Source organism: Centruroides sculpturatus, unplaced genomic scaffold (assembly GCF_000671375.1).
Source record: "Centruroides sculpturatus isolate CEXI.00-Female unplaced genomic scaffold, Cexi_2.0 scaffold1534, whole genome shotgun sequence".
Taxonomy (NCBI): domain Eukaryota; kingdom Metazoa; phylum Arthropoda; class Arachnida; order Scorpiones; family Buthidae; genus Centruroides; species Centruroides sculpturatus.
The window spans coordinates 1,211-20,053 of NW_019386039.1; the positions used below are offsets into that span (position 1 = coordinate 1,211).

Below are 18,843 nucleotides of genomic sequence, written 5' to 3' on the forward strand. Positions count from 1 at the left end.
GGTTCAAACATCTGGTTAAAAAAATCAAAATATATAAAAATATTATAACAATGTCTGGAATGTTATCAATTTAATACACCTAAGCACTCAATGAAGATTAAATGTTGTTGAAAACAAAAAATTGCATCTAAAATAGTACAGTAGAAGCTGTTCTTCCAGTTAAGCCTTAATGCTCTCCCTCTCCCCCCGCAGGGGAATTTCAAAAATTCCCTTCTTAGTGTGCGTTTCCATGAGGTACTCTAACTGTGTACCAAATTTCACCTCTTTAGGTTCAGCGGTTTGCTCTGGGCAATGATGAATCAGTGACTCAATCAGTCAGTCAGGACAAGTAATTTTATATATTTAGATAAATATTTTAATAATATATCTACTTATACTTTTCAACATATTCACATTTCTAACACAAATTTAATGTTTTCATAATCCATTGTATTCTTCACTATATGATGATCACATTAAAAGTACTGCTGCCAGCATGTACCTCCTAATAGTGAACACCTTTAAATAGTGTTAGTGAACAAACTTCTCAGTCCAACAGTGTTTGCCATTCAGAGGTTATACTATACTTTTCTCTCTATTTATAGAAATCAATTAACTTTAATAGGAAATTAGAGCTGAATTATTTCGAAATATTCCATTGTAATTATAAATAAATTATTCTATTAAATATTCATAAAAATGTTTAAAGAATTTATATAAAAACAATTATTAATACAAATGCTTTTACCTTTAATATACATTTATAATTGCAGGCAAGAGAAGCATGCTGTAAAGCTTTGATCACTGAAGCATAAGAGTCTTTCAATTGGGTATATTTTCCCACTAAGGCAATAGAGACTATTTTAGTCAGATGATCAGACCTTTCTGCTAGTTCTTGCCACTTATTCATTAAACGTCTTGGATAGGGAATTGGAACAGGTAAGTGTAATCTTTCAACAAAAAATGATACCAAGCCTTGATCTTCCATGAATAATGGAACATGATATAAAGAAGGAACATCTGGAATGCAAATTACCTAGAGAGAAATAAGTTGTTGTTAGGTATTAAAAACATTCTAATTGAATTATTATAAAATGATCACATCTGTACTATTTTAAACTACTCTTTTAAAATTTTTGTTTTAATTTTTCTCTCTGTGTCCTGTAGGCACTAAGGGAGTCATTTTTCCATACCCATATCAGTTTGGTGGTCCCTTCCTTCACAATTGACCACCCAGGTTGTGAAGGAAGGGACCTCCAAGACAGGCAATCAATGAAAAATTCCTAGAGTTGCTTGCACAGATTTACTCCTGGGTCCCCAGAATGGTAACTATCTTAAGATAGGTGATACCTTAACAACATTGACCATCCAGCCACCATATTTTTAAAGTTTTAATTTTCAATTTCTTTTACTAAATACTAGGATTCATTAATAATATACTTTAAAACTACTTATTTTTAATAATAAATATAAATATTAAAATTGAAAGATATTAGTGAAGATCTTAGTGATGTTCTTTCCCAACTCCGTCTCATTGAGTTGGTTTCCATGTGTATCACGATTCGATGTAGTGATCCAGGTTCAATGGAAAGCACACCTCCACACTCAAATTGATAATATTCACAGTTTATTTACAGATTTCTATACGTAGAAGGTACACGTTTGAAAACATAATATATATATATATATATATATATATATGATAACAATGCGTGGTGACTCACGTACTAGCTTGGTTTCTGGTAACTTTTAAACTTTGAACAGGACTCAGTCAGCTCGTGGAGTTGGCTCAACTGCACGGTCCGTCCAGTCTCCGCACTAACCCGTCCCTGAGATGTTTATCAGAGGAGAACACTCTCTCTATGCTCAGCGGACCTTCCAAGTGCCTGAGACTACTGTGTACCAGTCTCTTGCTCTTCTCTCTTCCTCTCTCGTTCTTCCCGCAATTTAAGGGTTTTTTTGGACGGGGACTTCCGACCAATCACAACTCCTTCTTGCCCGAACAGCTTACAACTCGGGTCCGCCGTCATCCGACGAAAGTGAAGCTTACATAAATGTCCGCCACTTGTTTACATTCAGTTGTTTACCATATGGCAAATGGTCTATCCTCTATCGTCTGACTACAGGTGGGTCCATTGACAAAGCCGGCGCTTTCTTTGTTTTCCCTTGTTTACAGGTCAATACCTTATAAGTGGTATTACCCGACCGCACGTGGGTCCAATTGACAAGGTTGTGCCTCTTTTGTTCCCACTCTGCAAAAAGGTCAATACTTTACAACGATCATATAGATTATAAAAGTTTTTTATGTTTATGAAAATATCCGTAATTTAGATATGTTCGGGAGATACGGAACAGGTTTTTTTTTTTTTTTTTTTAAATCTTCACAGAAGTTTAAAGATTACTTTATATATTACTTTATCTACGATCTTAATTAACAATGGACGTTTACTCAATTATTATTTTGCAAAATATGATTAAATACAAAACTTGATGTCTGAATATTACATAATAGTTTTTTATCGTTCATTGTATTTATTATCTTATGTTTATGAAAATGTTTTATATTCATACGAAATTATCGTATGAATATAAAATATGTTTAATACTAAATTAAACCGTAATTAAAACGTGTTTAATACTACGAGTTTCGTTGAAAAAGTAATACAATAAAGCAGAATTTATTTTGATGCTAGTATGAAACATACAATCATGAAATTTAGGAATGTCATGTTATTTTTCAACCAAGTTTTCGCCCTTGTCTTTGGCCATACGCCAGCACTGATGAAGGGATGAAGGACACGTGTGCCAGCTCTAATACTAGTCCTCATTCCGTGCATGCAAACACTTTTTCATAGCACTGATAACATCTTCATCTGACTGGAACTTTATTTTTGGTCATCTCGTCGCCATCAAAACTCCTAGCCTTACAAAAGTTATTATGCAATTCGTTGCTGCTGTTTGGTTAATCATGAGCTTCTTCGGGACCCATCGTGAACACATTTTGACATATCCATGTTCACGTATGATTTGACGAACACTCCCGGTAATCAATCATTTCTCGAGAATCGGTTCATGAACGCGCTGCGTCATGGTTGCCATAACAATTTGCAGAGATCTGGTATTCCTATTGTCGTTGAATTCGCGCATTTCTCCCAATCACTGACGGTGCTTCGGTTGACAGTTACAGTACCATAGATACCACACAATCGTTTGTAAATGCTTCCAACAGCTCCTTTTCAGCAACGACGAATTTTATTACTGTATGCATGCTGCTTGCAACGTAAGTCGCTGACATTCGCCATTTTTTAACGAAGATGTTGTGGTTCCGCCTGACGGGGTACTTTAAATTTTTCGCAACGTTATCAAAAGCTTTCGGGTACAACTGAAAAGTGGAGCCATGTCACATTCTTCGTTTCTCATATTTAAATTACGATGCAGTTCTTTTCGAACACCCTTTGTAAAAGTGCATATTTTTAATTAATGTGATCTTTAATGACATTTTCTAATAATTTTTTATTAAGTTGTAGGAAAACTTTTTGCATTTTCTTTTATATTTATAACTTACGCATACATTTAAATCCTATTTAAATAAATTCGAATCAAGACGAATCGTGATCGCTAGCAACAAAAAAAAACTTTAGTTTGTCAGTGGTTTGTCGAGAACATGTTGAAAATTTGCCAAATTTGGAAGATAGTATCGCATCGCATGAGAGAATATAAGAGAACCAATTCAGATCTTTTATTATTATTATTATTATTATTAACGTCAAAACCTGACTTAACTAGGGCAGGTTACATAGCGTTACAAAACACGCGGTCCTTTCGGCCCCCCAAATTTTTTTTGATTTTTGGAATGTTTCTTAAGTCTCCAAATTTTTTCAAAAATTTTTACCCGCGCAAAAAATTTTATCGCGATTTTAATCAACCTTTAATGACGCGCGATTGTTTTTTAATGCGATTTTTTTTATCAAAATTAATTAATCGTTCTAAAGTTGTAGTGCACGGATTTGACTTCGGTAAAGTTATTTAAAGCTACTTTATGATGTCAAAAACGACCTCCAATAGTTTCTTAATGTTTTTAAAATTAATATATTTTATTATATATAAGTTTAATTAAATCGGGGGGAGGGTCGGAAATCGAAATTAAAATTTTATTTTTTTAAAAATATTTACCGCCAGATAATATTCACCCTACTTTAAATACTTGTCCTCCCGAGACATCTATGAGAATGTCCCGGGAAATCCGACACCAGATGTCCTCAAGGTCATCCAGCTGTGTAAACAATGACCCATCGGTGTCAAATTTCACAGAAGGGCGAGAAAAAGGAAGTTAAACTTTGAAGCTTTTTTTTCAAAATTAACGTATTTCTTTCGTTTTTTTCAGTTTTAAGTATTTTTTATGTTTAATTAAAAATTCCTTTAAAAACATTCGTACGGCAAGTGGTTAAATATCTTCTGCATATCCTTAAATGGCACTGTATGAAATTTGATTGCAATTAGAGTGATAAATATCTATTTGGCCGGCATTGACTTTGGGTTCTGTAAATACAATCATGATCCCACTTATAATTAGTGTTATTGGAAATTTGCTGAAAATAGATTTTTCCCCCTATCTAAACATCGCGTTATTTACGAGCGTACAGAATTATATGCAAATGCAATATTAAATGTGGAAATGCACCTGTAAATAAATATATTTTATTTTTTACATTTAGAAAACAAAACATATAGGCTATTGTTCAAGTGTATATAGTAAATATATATACATACATACATACTTATTTCTATTTTCGGAAAGTCAGAGGTCAATCCACATAATCTGTATTCCGATAATTGGAGTTGTACTGTACAAAACAACCAATAATTTATCATAAATGAATGAATTTAATTGCTAATAATACAAATAATTACTATTTAATTTATATCCAGTTTTATAGATGACCTGTATTATCCAAGATTAATTAATTCACAATAGTAATTAATCAAAATTATTAACATTATTATCATCTTCCAGATATTAACGTCATATTCACAGATTTTACTTTAAATTATTATTGGCATTCTTCAGAAGTTTTCTTGACTTATTGAAATAATTTTATAATTTTATATTAAAATTTAGTTATTAATTAATATATGAAAATAATAGCAATTGATTAAATAATTAATATTTTTCAGATCCGTTATGAAATTAAAATATCTCAATATTTTCTTATCGAAGAAGTTTAGACAATTAGGATTATGTGTTGGTAATAATCCTTCTTACTTTATCGTCATTCCGATGATTGTATCCGTGGTATTAGCTACGGGTCTTCACAAGTGGCACGAAGAAACGAGTGTAAAATATTTAATTGCACCCAAAAATACCAGACACGTTACTGAAGAAGCCTCCATAGAAAGTCTGTTTCCCATGAACTTATCTTCCGATGCTTACATGGAAAGAATGAACAGAGAACCAAACGTAGCAGTAGTCCTAGTTAAGGCAAAAGATGAAGGATCCGTGCTTCGAAGAGACGTATTTCAAGAAATTATTCAATTGGATAAAACTGTTCAAAATATAAAAACTGCAGAGAATTTCACATATAAAGATTTATGCGCAAGAAATAACAAGAGATGCTTCGAGAATTCTATTTTATTAATGCAAAACGAAATCGAAATGATGGAAAACAACACTTATTCCATCAAATACCCTTTAAGCAAGAAAGATAAATACGATTTTCAATTAACGAGTTTATTTTTAGGAGGAGTCGAAAAAAATGCAGACGATTACGTTAAAAGTGCTAAAGTATTGCGACTCGTTTATTACTTTAACGACTATTCGAAACTTGAAAGAAGCAAAGTGGAAGAATGGCAAAATCTGTTTTTAGATCTTATTGAATCGAGTAATTTTCAGTACATAATCGTCGATCGATACACATCGATTACAATTGAACAAGAGTTATCTGCTGTCGTCAGTCGAATATTTCCTCGAATACCGATTGCAATGTTAGCAATAGCAATCTTTTCAATGCTGACCTGTTTGTATAACAGTTGGATCGAAAGCAAACCTTGGACTGGAATAATTGCGTTAACATCGGGAGGAATGTCTTTGGCTTCGTCATTTGGATTGATTATGTATTTTAATACACCGTTTGTGGCTCCTGCTGGATCTATACCCTTTTTAATCATAGGTAAGAGTTACTTTCAATTCGTACCAATTCAATGATTATTATTTTTCTGGTTAAAGTTTTACGTATTGTTTCTATTTTGTTTATTATTATATTACTACTGTTTTTTTATTGATTATGTTACAATTCAAATTACATTTATTTTTTTAAATAAATATAGTTCGGAAAGGAGCACCTAACTCATTTCAACACTGAAAAAAATATTATTACCAAAATTTAGGTAAATTTAGATGAAATTTATAGGTTTATAAAGCGAAGCGCTTTATAAACCAAAAAGTGTTTTGATTGAAGTTTAAAGCAACAGCACGACCATTACACATAGTTTTATGCAAGTATCTAGAACTCGATAAAACTGATAACGTGTCTAGAATTCGTCACAAAGTCTTCGAGTTAAAAGTTTAAACAACTACACAACCAGCAAACATAAAATTTTGAAATATACTTCGTTTTGAAATGATAAAGTTACTGCTTTGTAATTATAATAATCAAGTAATTAGAATTACATTGTGGAATTGATTTCTTTGCAGACACGAAGTGTTTTAATGCCGGTACTGGAAGAAATATTTTTTACAGTTTTATAAATAACATGCAATTAATCACACTTTGACCCAATTGATCTAACTGACTCCCGATTTCTTGTCATTTTGCCATAAGAAAAGTTATTTCTACCCCTTCGAATTTTTTAATGAAGATCATTATAAAACAATACAAAAGAATTGGTTATTGATTTATTACGACGTTAAAATAATAATTTTATTGAAAATGAATGAAAATAAAAATAGAAATAAAAACTACACTTTTAATTTAGGAATACGAAAGATCTATGTCCAAATTATGGTTGCTTTAATGTTAAATGTGTCACGACTGTTTATNTTAAACAAGTTTTAAGTTAATTATACGGAAAAAAAATTACGATTATTTTTACTGAATTTCCTATTGGTCAGGAGACACACACGTAACAAAAACGTCAAAGTTGCTCGTAAACAAATGTTTATGTTTCAAAAGAAAACAGATATTACGTCGAAAACTATCTTCTTAGTTATACTTCCTAGTGAATAAATTCACGAATCATAATTGAATTTATTAATTAGGATTAACAAAGTGTTAATTAAAATTACATTGATAGACAATCATATTTACTGCTTACTACTTGATAAAGGAAATCGAAAGAGGTATGTAATTCTGAAATTATAGCAGAAAATCAGATAAAATTAAGTTAGTTTCTCTTCTTATTTCATGCACGACGGTAGCAAATTTATAGTAAAAATCAGTAAGAATATTCAATTATATATTTATTATATCATACTGAAGGAGTAAATACGGTAAGATGGGTATCTTACCGTATTTACTCCTTCATTATTTTAAGTTTAACAGTAATTATTATGGAATGTTTCATTAATTCGAAAGTAAGAATTTTCTTCATTTTTATATTTTTAAATCGTAGATGAAGTAACAAAAATAACTTTAAAATTTAATTTAAAGTTTATAGTCAATACTTTATACTCAATACTTTATACTCAATACTTTACACCAATTTATAAAAATTCATTGTCTCAGTTAATATTAAAAATGAAATCAAAGTATTAACGAAGTGAATTAAATGAATTTTAAATTAACAAAAACGCAATAAAATTAGAATAATCTAAACATTTAAATTACTCATTCTTTCCACTCACGCTAACCATACGTATAACAATATATGCACAAGCTAGAAAATAAAATAATATTTAAAGACTTATTAGAATTTTTTCTTTATAAATAATACATAATTATATTTTATTTTTAATTCTCTTAATCACAATATTACTTGATAATAATTAGTGAGACTCCTAATCGATTTAGACACGATAGTGAAGTTCTTTCCCAACTCCGTCTCGTTGAGTTTGTTTCCGTGTGTATCACGATTCGATGTAGTGATCTAGGTTCCATGGAAAGCACACCTCCACACTCAAATTGATAATATTTAGTTTATTTACAGATTTCTATACGTAGAAGGTACACGTTTGAAAACATAATATATATATATATATATATATATATATGATAACAATGCGTGGTGACTCACGTACTAGCTTGGTTTCTGGTAACTTTTAAACTTTGAACAGGACTCAGTCAGCTCGTGGAGTTGGCTCAACTGCACGGTCCGTCCAGTCTCCGCACTAACCCGTCCCTGAGATGTTTATCAGAGGAGAACACTCTCTCTATGCTCAGCGGACCTTCCAAGTGCCTGAGACTACTGTGTACCAGTCTCTTGCTCTTCTCTCTTCCTCTCTCGTTCTTCCCGCAATTTAAGGGTTTTTTTGGACGGGGACTTCCGACCAATCACAACTCCTTCTTGCCCGAACAGCTTACAACTCGGGTCCGCCGTCATCCGACGAAAGTGAAGCTTACATAAATGTCCGCCACTTGTTTACATTCAGTTGTTTACCATATGGCAAATGGTCTATCCTCTATCGTCTGACTACAGGTGGGTCCATTGACAAAGCCGGCGCTTTCTTTGTTTTCCCTTGTTTACAGGTCAATACCTTATAAGTGGTATTACCCGACCGCACGTGGGTCCAATTGACAAGGTTGTGCCTCTTTTGTTCCCACTCTGCAAAAAGGTCAATACTTTACAACGATCATATAGATTATAAAAGTTTTTTATGTTTATGAAAATATCCGTAATTTAGATATGTTCGGGAGATACGGAACAGGTTTTTTTTTTTTTTTTTTTAAATCTTCACAGAAGTTTAAAGATTACTTTATATATTACTTTATCTACGATCTTAATTAACAATGGACGTTTACTCAATTATTATTTTGCAAAATATGATTAAATACAAAACTTGATGTCTGAATATTACATAATAGTTTTTTATCGTTCATTGTATTTATTATCTTATGTTTATGAAAATGTTTTATATTCATACGAAATTATCGTATGAATATAAAATATGTTTAATACTAAATTAAACCGTAATTAAAACGTGTTTAATACTACGAGTTTCGTTGAAAAAGTAATACAATAAAGCAGAATTTATTTTGATGCTAGTATGAAACATACAATCATGAAATTTAGGAATGTCATGTTATTTTTCAACCAAGTTTTCGCCCTTGTCTTTGGCCATACGCCAGCACTGATGAAGGGATGAAGGACACGTGTGCCAGCTCTAATACTAGTCCTCATTCCGTGCATGCAAACACTTTTTCATAGCACTGATAACATCTTCATCTGACTGGAACTTTATTTTTGGTCATCTCGTCGCCATCAAAACTCCTAGCCTTACAAAAGTTATTATGCAATTCGTTGCTGCTGTTTGGTTAATCATGAGCTTCTTCGGGACCCATCGTGAACACATTTTGACATATCCATGTTCACGTATGATTTGACGAACACTCCCGGTAATCAATCATTTCTCGAGAATCGGTTCATGAACGCGCTGCGTCATGGTTGCCATAACAATTTGCAGAGATCTGGTATTCCTATTGTCGTTGAATTCGCGCATTTCTCCCAATCACTGACGGTGCTTCGGTTGACAGTTACAGTACCATAGATACCACACAATCGTTTGTAAATGCTTCCAACAGCTCCTTTTCAGCAACGACGAATTTTATTACTGTATGCATGCTGCTTGCAACGTAAGTCGCTGACATTCGCCATTTTTTAACGAAGATGTTGTGGTTCCGCCTGACGGGGTACTTTAAATTTTTCGCAACGTTATCAAAAGCTTTCGGGTACAACTGAAAAGTGGAGCCATGTCACATTCTTCGTTTCTCATATTTAAATTACGATGCAGTTCTTTTCGAACACCCTTTGTAAAAGTGCATATTTTTAATTAATGTGATCTTTAATGACATTTTCTAATAATTTTTTATTAAGTTGTAGGAAAACTTTTTGCATTTTCTTTTATATTTATAACTTACGCATACATTTAAATCCTATTTAAATAAATTCGAATCAAGACGAATCGTGATCGCTAGCAACAAAAAAAAACTTTAGTTTGTCAGTGGTTTGTCGAGAACATGTTGAAAATTTGCCAAATTTGGAAGATAGTATCGCATCGCATGAGAGAATATAAGAGAACCAATTCAGATCTTTTATTATTATTATTATTATTATTAACGTCAAAACCTGACTTAACTAGGGCAGGTTACATAGCGTTACAAAACACGCGGTCCTTTCGGCCCCCCAAATTTTTTTTGATTTTTGGAATGTTTCTTAAGTCTCCAAATTTTTTCAAAAATTTTTACCCGCGCAAAAAATTTTATCGCGATTTTAATCAACCTTTAATGACGCGCGATTGTTTTTTAATGCGATTTTTTTTATCAAAATTAATTAATCGTTCTAAAGTTGTAGTGCACGGATTTGACTTCGGTAAAGTTATTTAAAGCTACTTTATGATGTCAAAAACGACCTCCAATAGTTTCTTAATGTTTTTAAAATTAATATATTTTATTATATATAAGTTTAATTAAATCGGGGGGAGGGTCGGAAATCGAAATTAAAATTTTATTTTTTTAAAAATATTTACCGCCAGATAATATTCACCCTACTTTAAATACTTGTCCTCCCGAGACATCTATGAGAATGTCCCGGGAAATCCGACACCAGATGTCCTCAAGGTCATCCAGCTGTGTAAACAATGACCCATCGGTGTCAAATTTCACAGAAGGGCGAGAAAAAGGAAGTTAAACTTTGAAGCTTTTTTTTCAAAATTAACGTATTTCTTTCGTTTTTTTCAGTTTTAAGTATTTTTTATGTTTAATTAAAAATTCCTTTAAAAACATTCGTACGGCAAGTGGTTAAATATCTTCTGCATATCCTTAAATGGCACTGTATGAAATTTGATTGCAATTAGAGTGATAAATATCTATTTGGCCGGCATTGACTTTGGGTTCTGTAAATACAATCATGATCCCACTTATAATTAGTGTTATTGGAAACTTGCAAAAAATAGATTTTTCCCCCTATCTAAACATCGCGTTATTTACGAGCGTACAGAATTATATGCAAATGCAATATTAAATGTGGAAATGCACCTGTAAATAAATATATTTTATTTTTTACATTTAGAAAACAAAACATATAGGCTATTGTTCAAGTGTATATAGTAAATATATATACATACATACATACTTATTTCTATTTTCGGAAAGTCAGAGGTCAATCCACATAATCTGTATTCCGATAATTGGAGTTGTACTGTACAAAACAACCAATAATTTATCATAAATGAATGAATTTAATTGCTAATAATACAAATAATTACTATTTAATTTATATCCAGTTTTATAGATGACCTGTATTATCCAAGATTAATTAATTCACAATAGTAATTAATCAAAATTATTAACATTATTATCATCTTCCAGATATTAACGTCATATTCACAGATTTTACTTTAAATTATTATTGGCATTCTTCAGAAGTTTTCTTGACTTATTGAAATAATTTTATAATTTTATATTAAAATTTAGTTATTAATTAATATATGAAAATAATAGCAATTGATTAAATAATTAATATTTTTCAGATCCGTTATGAAATTAAAATATCTCAATATTTTCTTATCGAAGAAGTTTAGACAATTAGGATTATGTGTTGGTAATAATCCTTCTTACTTTATCGTCATTCCGGTGATTGTATCCGTGGTATTAGCTACGGGTCTTCACAAGTGGCACGAAGAAAGGAATGTGAAATATTTAATTGCACCCAAAAATACCAGACACGTTACTGAAGAAGCCTCAATAGAAAGATTATTTCCAATGAATCTATCTTCCGAAGCACACATGGAAAGAATGAACAGAGAACCAAACGTAGCAGTAGTTTTAGTTAAAGCAAAAGATGAAGGATCCGTGCTTCGAAGAGACGTATTTCAAGAAATTATTCAACTGGATAAAACTGTTCAAAATATAAAAACTGCAGAGAATTTTACATATAAAGATTTATGCGCAAGAAATAACAAGAGATGCTTCGAGAATTCTATTTTATTAATGCAAAACGAAATCGAAATGATGGAAAACAACAATTATTCCATCAAATACCCTTTAAGCAAGAAAGATAAATACGATTTTCAATTAACGAGTCTATTTTTAGGAGGAGTCGAAAAAAATGCAGACGATTACGTTGAAAGTGCTAAAGTATTGCGACTCGTTTATTACTTTAACGACTATTCGAAACTTGAAAGAAGGAAAGTGGACGAATGGCAAAATCTGTTTTTAGATCTTATTGAATCGAGTAATTTTCAGTACATAATCGTCGATCGATACACATCGATTACAATTGAACAAGAGTTATCAGCTGTCGTCAGACGAATATTTCCTTGAATACCGATTGCAATGTTAGCAATAGCAATCTTTTCAATGCTGACCTGTTTGTATAACAGTTGGATCGAAAGCAAACCTTGGACTGGAATAATTGCGTTAACATCGGGAGGAATGTCTTTGGCTTCGTCATTTGGATTGATTATGTATTTTAATACACCNTATGGTTCTGGAATATCCTACAAAATAAATTCAATGTTTCATCATACGAAGAGAGAAGTTGTTCTCATAATGTTGTGGAAAATTAAATCAACTCTAGTTGATAATATGGAACAGAAAAAGTCATCTGAAAAACTGCACGAAATTCTCATTCAGAATAGCAATTTTTATGAAAATTCAAAATTCTAAAATGATTCTGAGGCAAATTGCATCTCACCTAGTTCTGTCTCAAAATAAACAGTATACAGAACTATCTAATCATCTACGGAATAACATAAATAAAACAAATTCAGCCTCTAAATAATAGTCACAAAGACGAACTTTTGACGCAGGCTAAATATCAAATACGCAAACTGATAAATGGCAACGAGAAGTGATGAGAAGAAATTCAAGATAGATGGACCAAATTTATTTTATTCACATTTTTTTTTGTTATTTTAAACTTTATTTTTTAAAACTTACTGAAGACTGATGTATGGTATTGAAAGTGTTATGGTGTGATATGTATTTCGAAGGAATCGTATGACGAATCTAGCTGTTATCAATGGCCGTATTATTGCTATAGGATATCAGCAAGTACTAGATATGCAACTAATACCTTTTGCAATAAAATTAAAGGAAAGTTTTTTAATTTGAACAAGATGATGAACCCATTTATAATGGAAAATCAACTTAGGACTATTAGCAAATGATGTGTATGTTATTTATTGCCTAATCCATGTTCCTCTGATCTTAATCTTATTCATCTAGTTTCTTGTGGAATCGGACCGGAGTGCTCTAGTTGTCAAGAAAGCTTTCGAACTTCCTGTTTTGAGAGGGTGTATAGTTGAATGTAACGAAAGTAGTAATTTTGTCTCAAAGGAAAAAAACATAATTCACGACATATCTTAAAAAAATCACTTTATAAAAAGACTGGCGATTACTGTGTGGCAGTGTGCTGAAGTATGTGCAGCGTTATTACAAAAACGTGTAATATATTAATAGCAACAAAACTGGTGGCTGTACGGGCAGGCTTTAATACACTGAAAGGTGCAGCTAAGACTTGTGGTTCCTGGCCATGTGACAACAGACTGCTTGTTTAAAACAAGACAACCTATCAGCAGTTTCTTCAACTTGTGAAGAGCTATCACACTCATCTCTGACACTGCAACAGCAACAGTTAGACCTGCTGCTTTTTCCTAGTGCTCTCACTTCTTTGGCTGTCTGTCATTGCTTTTCCTTGTGCTATCCTGCGATTTTCACTCTTCGGCTATTGTTTTTTGTTTTTTTTTGTATTTACCATTTTGTTGTATATACCATTTTTGTTGTGAGCAACTGACAATGTAAGTTTCTCACAACAAAATTACGAGAAAAACTACACTTTTAATATAAATTACGAACGATCTATGTCCAAATTATGGTTGCTTTAATGTTAAATGTGTCACGACTGTTTATTAATCATCTTCGTGCTGTAGTTTCATTCTGATAACTTTCTAATATATCCAGGAAACTCTCTTTGAACATCATAATCTAATTAACGAAGCATATGCATTATATCATAGTTTTCATCGTTTGAAATCGAGCGTCAAGAAATGGGAGTTCTATTCTTTTACTTTAATATATAGTCCATTTTCTGAAACATTTGTAATCTTCCAGTCTTCCTGGAAGATTACAAAGTACAATATCATTTCATTTAGCAAAATTGCAAAATCTCAACTTTTACACGAGCGGAATTTTCCGTACTGATCTGAATCTATGCTCTAAAAACTATTTATAAAAATTATTATTTAACGTAACACAGCTCCTCAGCTATTAATGGTTGTATTCCGTTCCTAAACATCGAGCCTCTCCAGAGAGGTGGAACATTTAGATGTAATTATGCAAATTATGTGCTGTTCCAATTAATGCAGTTCCTGTAGCTTGTAGGTGTTAATTCTATTAAGGTGTAGGTTCCTTAGATATTGCTCTAAATCCATTAAAATGGCTCCTATATGTTCAAGATACAATTGGAACTATGTTTGCCGTTACAGTCGTTCAACTTTGATTTGAAGGTTCTTATAATTTAGTGTCTCTCTCTCTCTGCAATTTGAAAAACATTGTAGACATGTAAATTCCTACTGTTGTCCGTCTTCGTGTCTTTCCTTAATCTCGAGAACGGAGTTAGAGAGATGAAAGCCGATTTCCGATATGGAAATCTTAAACAGAGTATTATATCGTCTTCGCGATGTAGCCTGATTACCAAGGATCACAAGTGACTTGCGCAAATCGACGATTACGAATATATGAAATTGTTATTTCATATATTCAAGTGTTATTGTAAGATGTTATTGTAATTGCAAGTGTTATTGTAAAATGCAAATTTCATTATTTATTTTTAATTGTCTACTTGCACATTACTCATTAATAGGACTTTACACCCTAGTTTAAAAATTGACACAATAATGAAAGTTAGTTCAGAAAAAACAAATTTTCTTTATTAAATCACCTGTAGTAGTAACTTTTTCTGTACACTTAAATGTGTTTCGGGGCGTGTTAACCTGAAACACATTTCTCATTATTGACAATTAAAAATAAATTAGAAATAACGACTGTAAGACAATTATAGGCCTAATAGAAAATTCATTATATTTGAGTCATCGATTGGTGGCACATACCGATGAATCCGAGTAGCTTGGTACATATAACTCAGTCGTCTGTCTGAAAGCGGCTTACGCTCGATAGTGATATCCTTTCAATATTACACATGACAAAAATGTTTTGTAAATGTAAATGATAACGATAGTTTACTCTAGTTTAATTCCAAATTATTTTAGTTAGTTTGGTATAATGTTTGTTATTCAATAATTCTTAAATTTATAACTTTTTCATCATAAATATTGAATGCAATTTTCCTTTCAGGAGTAGCCATGGACGATGCCTTTGTTTTTCTTGCTGCGTGGAAAAGAACCGATTATCATAAGACCGTTGCAGACAGACTCTCAGAAGTTTATTCGGAATCCGCCATTTCTGTTACTGTAACTTCAGTAACGAATTTCATAGCTTTCATTTCAGGACTGTTCACCCCTTTCAGAGCCATATCTTATTTTTGTTTATACGCATCGATTTCTGTTCTCTTTTGTTACGTTTATCAGATAACGTTCGTTGGTGCATGCATGGCACTCTTTGGATATGTGGAGAAACAAGGAAGACATTCTTTATTCTTCACGAAAATAAATACACAAACAGGTAAAAATATAACGAATCTTTTGGTAGTAGTTCCAGAAACTAATGACGACAAATTTTTTTTTCTAGAAAATCATTCATGGATTCGAAAAATACTCTTCACCACTCCTAGGTCATCAATTTGGACGAAGCTCGGTAATATTTTATTCTTATGGTATGTCATGATAATTATTCTCTTCATCATGGCAGGATACGTGGCAGTTGGAGTTTGGGGAGTGACAAAAACAGACACTATAGGATCATTATCCGACTCTTCTGCATACGATTCATATCATTTGCAGTATCATAAAAATGTTTTTAGATATTTCAAGCATTACGAAAACAGAATCCAAATCGTTGTCGATCAAGAAATCAATTATGCAGATGTGGAAATTCAGAATCAAATAGAAAATCTTTTTTCCGAAATGGTGAGAAAAGGATTGATTGCAGATTTTCTTACCGAATCTTGGCTCCGAAGTTTCTTGAAATTCGTCAAAGACGATTCAATGGTTTCTATTGTTAAGTCATACAATATGAGCGACACAAAAGATTTTATTGTCGTTTTGCGTAGAATGTTTCTACGCCATCCGTATGCACAACGATTTCGTAATGATATTGCCTTCAACTCTGACTATACAGCTATCGTTGGAAGCAGATTTCTTTGTCAGACCAATTTCACTATTGACGAAAAATCATTCTACGTGACTTTACAGAGACTAAGGAAAATCACTGATAAAATGCCATTCCGTGTGTTTCCGTATTACTTCTTGAATTATGCTGTCGACAGCATTGACTTGCGTATAAAATTTACTGTTCAACTGTTGTGTAGTATTGTATTAATTGTAATTTTTGTGTGTTTCGTTTTCATGCCAGACGTCGTCGTCACGTTTTCGGTCACTCTTTCTATTGTTACTATCGAAATTTCTACTTTGGGTTACATGGCTTTCTGGGATGTGGAATTGGCACCAGTGTCTATAATTGTCTTAGTCATGTGCGCCGGTTTTTCGGTGGATTATTCTGCTCATATGTCTCATGCTTATAGACATTGCGACATTAAAGATTCCAATGAACGTCTTCGTCATAGCATCAATTGTATAGGATTCGCAATATTTCAAGGTAGTGCAACAACTATAATTTCCGTGTTACCTTTAACCATTCCATTGGCGTATATATTTGTCACGATTTTTAAAATAATCTTTTTGGTTATTATGTTTTCTTTTATTACTGCTTTGGTATTTTTGCCGGTTATTTTATCGACACTGAATTATATGAAATCGAAAATGTGCGAAAGAAAGAAAAGAAGTAAAACCCTCGACCACAAAGTCGACGGGCAGGCAAATTTTGGTTATCAATCGTCAGAAATTTGTACATAAATACGTTTCAAGGCGCTCTCGTCATTAATTAATCGATTTTAATTAATAACTTAATAATGTATTAATTATTTCTCGAGGAAGACATCGTGATGTGCAGCATTCAGTTTTCATACTGCTCTGAATAGGGTTTTTGATAGGTCAGTTCCATTAAACATCCAGGAATGGATGAGTTTGGCACATCCCCTAAAACTATGGTCACGTCAATCGTTGTGGAAGCTGCGACGAGGTATCTGTAAGTGTCTGAGTCGTTTTAACTGCCTATTGACTTTATACAACCAGTTTATATTCACTTGTTCGTTTTTTTAATAGTCAGTCTCTCGTTTCTCGAATGATTTTTGCCGTTGTTTTCCTTCATCTTCCTTTGTTTTATTTTTTCGAACATCTTTAAAGGCAATGAACGATGACAACTTCTTTTGGTATAGTTAGTCACACAAGACGATGATGAAACGAGATTTTTCGTGATCAGTTCGTATTTCTTTTTTATAATCAGAGTTCGGACGAAGAGACTGACATTTTTCCTTAAAAAACAGAAACAGAAAGCCATGTGTTGCTCCGGAAGACCGGGAGTAAAATCTGGATGGGTCGAAACATTACAGGAAGTTTAACAGATTGGTCTGCTTGAGGTTGATCCAGAGCCGTAACTAGGCAGGTGCAAGAGGTGCATTCGCACAGGGCCCACTTGGAAGGGGGGACCAAACTGCTGTTCAGGAGAAATTATAGTTTTAAATCTTAAATTTTTCCTCCCTTTTATTGGCGATTACATTTTGCCTTATTTAAACCCTAGATGTCTGCTCACCAGTGTTTTCAACCGTGGCGACTTTTAGAGGAACGTAGTGAGATAGCGGAGACCTGAGACAAATCAGCCAAAAGTAGGGACTTTTGAAATTTTGTTTGTTTATTTTTTGAGAAATTTAAATTTATGTTTATAGTTTTCAAATTTATAGATTTTTTCTCTACTTTATAGAGCTCTCTGGCAACGACTAATATTATTATGATATACAAAACTGTATTTCTAGATTTATCTACAGTGTGCAAAGCTAGAAATCTGTAAAGGTAACATTTTGTAAGAAAAATAAATCTGCCCGAGGATTTTTTTTAATTGCTAAATAGAAGACGTGGTAACTCTCGAATAAAATCTTAGTCTCGAGGTTGTAAAGGGCGTGCAGAAATTCTGACATAACTTTTTGCTTTGTAGTGGTGTTGTATACCTCAACGGCGGATTAAGCGGTAAGCGAACTATGCGGCCGAGTAGGGCCTCGAAGGTGCCCCCGAGGTCTTTAAAATGCTGCTGAAAAAAAGGCTGATTTTTGCTTTCTCTATGGCTCTTCTTTACAATACATGAGTGTTGCTGATTTAAAAAAAATCAACTGCAGATCTCCCTATTAAATACAGCAAAGATTTAAAAAAGTACGAATCCACAAGTGAAATTGAAAGTTTTAAGTTTGAAGTAACGACTCTTATACAAAATATAGAAACTGCATCTCCGTTTAATATTCTACTTGCTCTTCATGATTTTGGTTTGAGTCTTACCCAAATATCAATGTCGTATATATTTCTAATATTTCTAACTCTTCCCGTTTCTATTGCTTCGTGCGAGAAAAGTTTTAGCAATTTAAAATTAATAAAAAAATATTCGTGTTCAACTATCGGGCAAGAACGATTATCCAATATTTCTATTATTT

The 18,843-nt window shown here is 32.5% G+C and overlaps 2 protein-coding genes across 4 annotated transcripts; both read left to right on the forward strand.

Moving 5' to 3' along the window:
* The first annotated feature begins 5,159 nt into the window (after positions 1-5,159).
* Positions 5,160-18,153, forward strand: LOC111613266 (patched domain-containing protein 3-like). Of its 3 annotated transcripts, XM_023354616.1 has the most exons (5): positions 5,160-6,146; positions 15,486-15,812; positions 15,879-15,944; positions 17,946-18,030; positions 18,126-18,153. In XM_023354616.1, the coding sequence occupies exons 1-4, from the start codon at positions 5,162-5,164 to the stop codon at positions 17,993-17,995; spliced, it is 1,428 nt and encodes a 475-aa protein (XP_023210384.1). In that variant the 5' UTR covers positions 5,160-5,161; the 3' UTR covers positions 17,996-18,030; positions 18,126-18,153. The 3 variants fall into 3 exon arrangements, with proteins under 3 accessions (XP_023210384.1, XP_023210383.1, XP_023210381.1); XM_023354615.1 differs by lacking the exon at positions 18,126-18,153 and having other exon boundaries at positions 17,946-18,114; XM_023354613.1 differs by lacking the exon at positions 18,126-18,153 and having other exon boundaries at positions 15,879-18,074.
* Positions 7,108-12,599, forward strand: LOC111613267 (patched domain-containing protein 4-like). Its single transcript, XM_023354617.1, has 2 exons — positions 7,108-7,315; positions 11,660-12,599. The coding sequence occupies exon 2, from the start codon at positions 11,667-11,669 to the stop codon at positions 12,450-12,452; it is 786 nt and encodes a 261-aa protein (XP_023210385.1). The 5' UTR covers positions 7,108-7,315; positions 11,660-11,666; the 3' UTR covers positions 12,453-12,599.
* Positions 18,154-18,843: the final 690 nt, after the last annotated feature.